Source organism: Acanthaster planci, linkage group LG10 (genome assembly GCF_054643075.1).
Source record: "Acanthaster planci isolate LZ-2023a linkage group LG10, COTS_SCS, whole genome shotgun sequence".
NCBI lineage: Eukaryota > Metazoa > Echinodermata > Asteroidea > Valvatida > Acanthasteridae > Acanthaster > Acanthaster planci.
This window is the reverse complement of record NC_141786.1, coordinates 16,969,998-16,979,587: the sequence shown is the minus strand read 5'-3', so window position 1 is coordinate 16,979,587 and position 9,590 is coordinate 16,969,998. Positions and strand designations below refer to the sequence as shown.

General features: G+C 41.9%; 1 protein-coding gene and 1 long non-coding RNA gene across 10 annotated transcripts in view; one reads left to right on the top strand and one right to left on the bottom strand.

Moving 5' to 3' along the window:
* LOC110990533 (uncharacterized) overlaps window positions 1-9,590 on the top strand; it is a 270,020-nt gene that overhangs the window by 87,966 nt on the left and 172,464 nt on the right. The window lies entirely within an intron of this gene.
* On the bottom strand, window positions 725-9,343 carry LOC147797889 (E3 ubiquitin-protein ligase TRIM56-like). The gene is made up of 3 exons (XM_087142115.1): window positions 9,205-9,343; window positions 6,676-7,975; window positions 725-4,181 (listed from the first exon to the last, which is right to left on the bottom strand). Exons 2-3 carry the CDS (start codon window positions 7,970-7,972, stop codon window positions 3,559-3,561), a joined length of 1,920 nt encoding a protein of 639 aa, XP_086998241.1. The 5' UTR covers window positions 7,973-7,975; window positions 9,205-9,343; the 3' UTR covers window positions 725-3,558.

Below are 9,590 nucleotides of genomic sequence, written 5' to 3'. Positions count from 1 at the left end.
CGAGTGGTACAGAAGGCCGCTTGCGTTGGTTTGACATTGATGTCTATTCCAAACTGTACGGTACATTCTCAAAGCCGCCTTACGCTTCAGTGCACAGTTATTTGCAAACCACAGTTTGTCATGAACTTCAAAGCCAGTCCCTTCAACCCAGTCTCCCTTTCAACTCATTTCCACACCGTTGCGTCGAGACTCCATTCTGTTGGGACGAACCTAGCCACAGCTGCACCATAACAAACTACGGTAATACACAGTAACGTGCCGTTCAGCACTAAACAGTTGGATTACACAGACTTGACGTTGCCAGTCCTGAGTGTGACAGAATGTTTCATTCTTTGTCGGTTTGCGGGGAGCCTTTCAGAACATTGCCTTTTAAAGTCAAGAGATGGATCGTTCAGACCTACCACGCGGTACCATTACGCTAATTAGAACCACTCTGGAAATCAGCAATCAGTACAAGAAATTGACCAACATTTGATAGCATAAAGTGTCCTTGGTATTTGCGTAATAAGACGAAAACTAATAAAGGTGACACTTTCTCCTGAGCATAGGAAGTTGTTTCAAAACATTGATGTCATTTGGAAGAGAACAGGAATTTAGAATTATAAGGTCAACATCGTTTAGACTCTACCAGGAGACTGTCCCAATAAGAGGCGAGGACTATAAATGGCACGTAGACAGAGACAGACACAGGATGCAATTTGCCACAATTAACCTTGATTCCACCTCAACTATGTAGATACAAACTACAGCTATAGGGCCTACGTGCATTTATATCAGATAGTGCAATGTTTATTCTCTTATGAAACTTAGAAATCCGACAGTATTATTGGGGGTTTCCTTTACACTGTACAGTTTCGTCATTGACGGTCAGATAATGGCTGTGTCGTGCACAGACACGAAACGAGAGTCTCCAACCCAACTGTGACCATGCATATTACGCTCTCAAATAATCTTTATGGCGAGCCCAGAGAGAAATTTTTTAGTCCGTTTCGAATTAGCGTCGCTACTACCCCGACGGCTGTTCATTACACCGAATACACTATACAGGCAACGTCCATAGCCAGCTGTGTTTCATGATCAGTTCACTGCATAGCAAAAGGGGTAACTGTGAAATAATACGATCAATCTTATTCTTGGAAATTATTTTTCTGATGAGGGCTTGGACACTTGTTCAAGCCGTTTTTACGCCGGAGGCTTGCAGCTCACTGGGAGGTCAACCCAAACTTAACAACTGACGCACTGATATGCAAATAACCGAGTCACAACGCATATTATAGTTACGTCATAATACATATTCACATGACAAAATTGAAATGGTCAGGTCGCTTTCACTCAAGCACGGTCTTATGAAATTATTAAAGCCTATAAACACTGTCAAAACTACCAAATCCATCAAACCTACAGGACTTTACCAATGAACTGTTTTAAAGGTTCATCCTTTTTTATTTTATCTTTAAACTTATGTATTCCCGTAACAGGTCTGCTACCAAAAACAAAACTAAAGGCGTATTAATATTTACACAGGCTTGACGTTCGAGATACTCTCTCTACGGATTTCAATTTAGTTGCCAAGTACTAATGTGATAGGGAAGAAAACGGATATCTAGAATTATAGGATCAACATGGTTTAAAAGGGACGGGACAGGGAAGCCATTTTCAACGTGAATGCAACAAGCACCGGACGTGGTATGTAGACGTAGAGAGACACACAAATGTCGCTTGTAATACTCAACTTTGATGTATTGACCAAACTAACTAGCCGGGGTACAGTCACACATACATGTAGGCGTCCTCAGAAACTACAGCCTATAAGGAAGAAATTCCATTTCTTGAAGGAACAAAGTATTAAATGAAAGCAGTCGATGTGCAAAGCTCTTCTATCAAACACAGAATACGTACATTTTATTCATACTGCAACTGCAATGTCCCTACACTTCAGATTTTATCACAAAAGTCATGAAATACCCAAAGGGATTTCCTTTTTAGAGTGTATGATTTCGTTACTGACAACCAGATCATATGTCACGCGCAGACAAACAAACAGGAGTAATTAAACAACCTCATTTATGGCACCCTTTAACAGCTCTCTCACAAACTTCCAGGAGAGCCCATAGGAAGTTTTTGATCCGTGTCGTATAACGGGTCTGGTTCTTGATACGTCCCCAAGACTTCTTGATTACTGATAACGTACGGCTTACTTCGTATCACTACATAGTACAAGGGGCAACTATACCACCATACGGATAATCCAGTAAATCTGTCCAGTGTCAAAAGTAGTCTTGGGACTTAGCTTTTTTATTTGGTAGAGGTTTAGATGCGTGTTCAACCCTTCCTTGTGCAGGAAGCATTCAAGGAGGTCAGCCGAAAAGTAACAACTTTACCCACGGATATGAAAATAACCGTTACAATGTCAATTACCTACGTCATGATAAATATTCATATTTAAAAAAGTGGAAAGGTCATGTTGCCTTTAACCCTAACATTCCTCAGTCCTCCAACAGGTGAAGGATTGAGGAGGGTTAGGGTTAAATAATACTCAGGCATAGTCTTTGAAAACGTTTATATTCTGTAAGTGGAATATTGTTGCCGTCAGTAATTAAAATTTTGTAAATAAAATGCAAGAAAATTAAGCAATTTACAAATGAAACGTTTCACAACCTACATTTCATCTTGCTTTTGCCTCTGCCACAGAGAAAAACATCATTTCAATCTCTAACAAAACCTTCATTTGAATTCAAATGAATACGAAATGATTTTTGTTTCGAAAGAAGTTGCAAAGGAAATGAATCAATATAACTCTCCTCCAAATAGTGACATTGGGCCTCTTTTAACGAGGTATTAATTCGTAATATACATTCAACCGCAGGTAAGAAAAAGGCGGTTCAACACAAAGGGACAGTTTAGTTATGAGGGGAATATTCCTCCAAACGTGAGTTCCACATCGACTTTTTTCAAATCTACTTCACTATTTAAATGATGAGACCTTCGCTATCCCACTACTCACACAAAATAAGCTTTTGAGAAAATCACAATTTTATGTAACTCTCAATGAGAACAATTTGACTTCAAATATTATTTTTCATTTTTATACTCTCCTCAATTTGATAATCCCCTGCAAGATGTGTGCATTAAAATGAGTCTGATTCTTTTGATGAGACAAGCGAACAACTTCCCATATCTCCTGTGAACGCTTACGGTAGGCATAACTCACCAATATTGGGATACATTTACTACTGTTAAATGGATCTATGAAAATAATTCACATGTCGTGAGGAGATATAGTTAACAATGCAAAAGTGACAAAGGAAATTTGTTTAAATGATAAGCACTTTATGTAGCTCCCATACTTTTGCATCCCATCTCAGTGAAATTTTGATGTAGTTTGCTTTCCATTTCTGCTATGCAGTAAGCCTACGCAAACTTTGTGTATCTTATTTTCTATAAAAAAAGAAGTGATGAAATTAAATGCAATGTTGTTCACACTGCAACATTTCCGACTAATGCTACTGCTGTTTCCTCCCGAAGAAAGCGGAAGGAAATCGACTTGTTTGTGTTACATTAAACAAAGTCATAAATCTTCATTGAGTAGAAGTCTCCAACTGCCAGTTGCCCATCTGCTGTGAATGTGATTCCCATGGGCCGGTGCAGACCCTCTGCGATGCAGTGGAGAAAGCCACCTTGAGGGTCATAGTGGTGGATATGACCGGTGTCACTGCCATTACGCATTGCAACATAAATGCCTGTGCTATCTGCGCATACACCAGTACAGCGTCTAACTACCTCACCATCGATGGTAGGTTTGATGGTGAACAGTGTATCACCATTCCCATCAACAACATCGACTAACTGTTGATCCCAGTCACTGATTACGACTCGATCATTGCTGTCAACAGCGACATAACGAGGTTTAATTTTGACTGGGATGGTGCTTCTGAGTTCCCCATCAGTGGGGCTGTGTTCGGTCAGCACCATCCTCTCAATGTCACCTACCACAATGGTCCCATCCGTCTTGACAGCTACACTCTGGAGGTTCACTGCGGTCTTACCGACCTCACTCGGTGGCACTGTGGGGAACTGGAAAGCCAGCGTATTGTCCTTGTCAAAGACTTTCACGTGGGATGCGTTCTTCTCAACAACCACCAAGAGATTGCCGGTGCGTGTAGCTGCAACACCACGTGGCACTGTTTGGAGTTGAAAGACAAGAAGAAAAGCATTAACCAATCACCCACGTTCATGAAGAGTTATAAAGCCAGAGACCTAGGATCAACCATTGTCCCCTCCTCGACAAATAGATCCCTGGAACCTGGAATTATTTATTATGAAGCAACCAATATGAAGTTCACGGAAGAAGTGACAAAAAAAACAAAAAAACGGCTTAACGTGTAGCTACGTTCATGCATAGCAAGTGAACAAGGATTCATGTAGAATGTATATTGAAGCCTCCCCCTCCCTGTCTAGCGAGTCCGTGGAATTTAGAATTTTTCCTTCCCTCACGACAATAAGCCCAGCCGGAGTCACTTCTCAATCTTTGTTGTTGCCAGGCTTGCTTTAAATATTCGTAATATTTACACACTAGAACACTCGGTCGTGTGGCAACGAACTTTAGGAAACGAAAGTAAATTTTCCGTCAAAATAAGGAGCAAGAGGGCGCTTTCCTTGATACCGCCCACTACCTGTGCTGCATAGTATTTAAACATGGACGAATGAACGCTGGCAAATAGATACTTCACAAAAACAGAAATGCGCATTGAGCCTTTAAGGGAGGAAATGTTGATCATGAACCATTGCGTAGATGCAACGTGTCCAACATTTGTTGCAGTGAATTCGAAGCGCATATCTCTTTTGTTTTCATGTGAAATATATTTGCCTGAATGTTAAAAAAAAATTTTTGATCCGGAATTGAGGTTCACTGGATTTGTTTTTAAGAATCCAGGTATTGTACAATTAAGCTGCCGTCTAGTCTTTTTGGGGAGAAGAAAATTCTCTAAATAAACTTTACCGCAATATCTGGAAAAATGAATATGTCAATCATTTTTTTTTCTCCTAGAGCCTCCTCCGTCTGGGTACCATGTGACTCTGCCAAAAGACTTTAGATATGTTACGTGGCTTGACACCAGTGGCGTATCCAGCGGCAGCAACTTGCCCTCAACCGACGGGTTGTTTAGCCTGTTTGTTTTAGATTACGTCATAGGTGAGTAGGAAGAAAGTAATCGGTGTATTTACAGGTATTTATCAAACATGAAGAAACCCTTAGAAAATAACACCACAAAATTGAAGCAAGGGAGTTGGGACTGTGAGTAGGCCTAAGGCTTTCGACATTTTCTCTCCCTACCATCATGTTGAATAAGCATTTTGCTTTTGAATTTGCCCCTAACACACTGTCACAAGTCAGTGATATTTTACGCCAAGTGTTTGACTACTTTAAAGACACAAACTGTATGTTGCCAAGTTGGCCAAATGTCCTTATATGCCCTTTTTATGCAAAGTAAGGTGGGGTCCTGTATGGTTCACACCTGCATGGGTACACACCAGGTATGGGGACCTGAATAGTGTTTTATAGGGCCTGCTTACTGAGGCGTTGTCCAGCAGTGATAGCCTTAAATACTGGGGTGTGGTTCTGTGTGACACACACTGACAGACCTGTGGTGCGATAGCACAAGTTTGAGCGATAGCTCTCAAGCCAGAATTTTATGAAGCCTTCCACCTTGTTGATGTGGATTGAAAATCCAGTCTTGGCGGTAGCTTTAAGTTGGGAGAGCGGATTGCTGCCCCAAATTTTCAGGAGAAAAGTTTAAAGAGGAAGGGCAGGCTGTGACAATTTGCAGTGTGCTGTAAGACCTCAGGAGCCAGTATATACTGTAAGTGTTCTTTTTAATTATTTTCTAATATGTAGCCATTATGTTTTGTCTGGTATATGTAAGTGCTATTATGTTATATATCTGTGATAATGGGGAGTTCTAAAGCCAAGTTTAGTGACCATTTTAATAATGAAGTTTCTCCTTTCGGGTATGGAAAATTAGTAATATGGTCAAATACATGGGTATGATTATTCAATATTTCATGGCTCCTTATTACAGAGTCGGAGCTCCCGTAAGTGGACCTCATAGAGTACCGAGACACAATCAAGCCAGGTCCTGCATTGGCTGGATAGGAACAGCAAGTCGGCCGGGGGGGCACGGCTACCTACCTGCCTGTTGGTCTGCTAAGTCTAGCCCAGACTCACCTGCATCATCCTCGCCGAGGATCGGCTGAGAGTCATGTAACAGCGGCGCATCGGACAAGTGACCAACTCTCCCTTTGAACTGTCCGAATTTGGGCTAGTGGTAACTATTAACCAGCCCACTAGCATTCTAGTTTCTATGAAACCCACTTTTTAAAATCTGTTGATCTTCTGTATTTTGCTCCCCCTTCATTCAATTCTTTTTGTGGTTTGTATATTTGTAAATAAATTAGTTTCCATTGAATTTGGAAGTTAAATTATCTGCTTGAGTGTAATGCATAATTTACCGTGCACACATTGCGTGTCAGAGGGTAGGGGGACCCAGGCTTGTGACATACACACAGTAGGCAGGATACACTATTGTTTGACATGATAATTCCAAAATAAATCATGAATTTATTTACGATAAACAAAGCACCAGTGTATCGCTGTGAGCAGTTTCTATCCAAACTTACATCCTTCCATCGGGATTGTGCTTTTCTGGTTACCATCGATGCTGCAGATCACAACTCGTTTGTTGTAGTAGTCAGCCACTGCAACCTCATCAGGCTGACGAGCAGCAATGTCACAAGCCCAATTGAACTCTTCTTGAACGCTTCCCTTGTTACCAAACTCACATCGCTGCTCCCACTTTCCTTCCGTCACCACCTTGCCCAGACTGATGTCACCTACCCCCTCACTCGGTTTGAACTTCAGAAATCCAAGCCTCTTGTCAACTCTGGGAATAGTTTGACCTGCCAACAATGTCAAGTCTTTGTTGATTGTTGCGTAGAGTGAGAGGAACTCACTATCCGCTGCCGTCCTTGTCACCTCTCTTGCTGTCTCCAATGAATGCTGTATTCTCTCCGATGCCAAACTCGTTGTTTTCTTATGTTCTGCCAGTTTTTGAAGACGATCGCTTTGGATGTTTTTGATGTCATCAATGATGCGATTTTCTTGAGCTGTGACCTCTGCTCTTATCTCAGCTGCCCTGTCCTGCACTTCTGTCGTGACTGCCTTCACTTGAATATCCAAGTCATACTTCATTCTTGAAACTGTCTCCTTAGATTTCTGGAGTTGGTTCAATACTTTTTCAAGGGGAGAATACAAATCAGCTAATATCTGTCTGTATGTCGACACGGCCTCTTTTATTTCAAGATAGGTATGTTCTGGTGTGCGATGTTTCATGACGGTACAATCTCGACAAATTAAAATTTCACACGTTGTGCAGAAGAATCGTGTAACTTCCCCCTCGTGGGTCGGACATTTTGGACAGTATTGTTCAGGCAGCTTTTTCACTTTAATCTTCCCTTGACGGATTTCCTCTGAAAGAGGTATTGTGTGGCTTGATGTGGCAGCGATCCGTAGCTGTGTACTTCGACAACGTGAGCAGATATTCTGTTCACAGTCCAGACAGCGATGCGTTGCCTCACTGCCATCATCACATGTCTCACAGAGCAGCTTCGTCTCACCCGAACACACCAACTTTTCCTGTACTTCAATCTCCTCAACAAGACCGATCAGATAAAAGTTGGTTTTCAGGCCTCTAACCCCCGCCTCCGGAAGTTGTGTCTCTTGTCGACACACGGGGCAAGGAATCTCTGTACAGCCCTGGTGCTTCGTGCTGCAGTATGTCAGCAGACATTGCTCACAGAAACTATGCAGACAGTCCAGTATCTTGGGTCGTTGGAATCTCTCACTACAAATGGGGCATTCGAGATGATGTCTGCTGATCGTCTCCAGAGCTGAACTAACTGCTGATCCTGTAGCCATTTTCTGGTTCATAGAAAACCATTAAAAGGTCTTGAATTAAATGAAAATCAACATTATTCACCATCGATAAATGAGAACGTGCAGATTAGGTCTCTCCTAATGTGTATGAAAACCATGGGAAAAATACGCTCAAACATACTTTACATAACTTTCCTTGTTTTACATCAATTACTCTCAGGGTAAATCCCTGTAGGTCAATTAACCAGAGCCCCAGCAGAGTTTCCTGTAGTAATATGCCTTCGGCAAGCAGGCTGCTGACTAAATCTCTTGTTAAATTTAAATTCATCATGGCCATGAAGTGGGGGGAGGGGTTGTCTGCGTCCTTGGCAAATAAAAGAAGCTGTGAGGGCGACACCCGTCATATGCAGCAAGGTATAAGACGGAGAGAAACCCCCCCCCGCTTTGTGTTGGTCATTGTCTCGCAGGAATCTGGGGAATTCCTTTCAGACATCTTGGGGGATGCGTTAAGTGACAATAGTCTGGAATGTGTATAGGGATTGGACATGTTGGGGGGTACCCCTCGGTCTCGTTTCTTGTTGGGTATAGCACCCGTTCATCAAAATGATTGACCATTTTTGTGCATTTCCTTATACAGACATTAATCTTCACATGTATTTTTTAAAAACGTTTTAACGTTTTCATACATAAATGACCTATTAATAATACACAGTTGTGTTGGGCAACGCCTAACGGCGCTGGGATAATTTGACAGCTCATCTCCATTTACCAGAAGATGTGCAATGCTCATCAGACACCCACTTCCCCCAACCTCGACAGTGTAACGCTCATAATTATATAAACTTTAAACTCCAGTTTAGTCGAGTATGTCCATACGGTAATCATTAATTGATGAAGCACTGAATTGATTGGTGGATTGGCCCTGACATAACTTCTTCCACACAGCTGAAAATCGAATGAGGCTGAGGTGAGTTGAGGTGTCTCTCTCAACCCATCGGCCATCGCGTCAATAAGATACAAACGACTTTGGTTAAAACAGGGGTAATCCTCCCTCCTTCTTGAAGTAATTGCTGACACGCCCTCCTCTTCCCCTACTGTCATAACTATGCTATAGTCATATCCTGCCCTTTACATTTTGTGATGGAAAATGCATAACATCACCACAATACAACATGTCCACCAGTCCACTGTCCCTCTTCTCCTTTGCCAAGCATCGACCACTGCACTTTGATTCGCCATATATAGGTTGTCTTAAATGCTGTAATTCTACTCACCGCGTTGAATGAACGTTCATAAAGCGTCCGTGTTTGTCAGCCTTAAAAATGTTGCCAAGATTGATCGCTCTTTGCAATGAGAATTATTTTAGCGATTTACTTCCTGGAACATGGCGTTCAGAGTAGGTCTACTTGTATGTGCGTGGCTACACACGTCTGTGAATTGACTCAGGAGCGCCACTCACTACGTATACAATAATGTCACAGGTTGGTGACCTTCAACTTCAGTTGGATGAGAAGTTGGCTACGAAATGATTGGCTATGGCTAGCAGTATCAAACAGGCTAATATGAAATGGCTGCAGCCCTAAGGCAGTGGCTTGCATAAGCACATTTGTTATTTCACACCGCAGCCGTAAGACTAGGAAACTGGATACGGACATTGTTC

Coding starts and splice junctions, on each gene's coding strand:
- LOC147797889 (XM_087142115.1), bottom strand. CDS start 7,972: ATGGCTACAGGATCAGCAGTTAGTTCAGCTCTGGAGACGATCAGCAGA. Junction 4,182..6,675: donor CACAATCCCGATGGAAGGAT/GTAAGTTTGGAT, acceptor AACTCCAAACAG/TGCCACGTGGTGTTGCAGCT.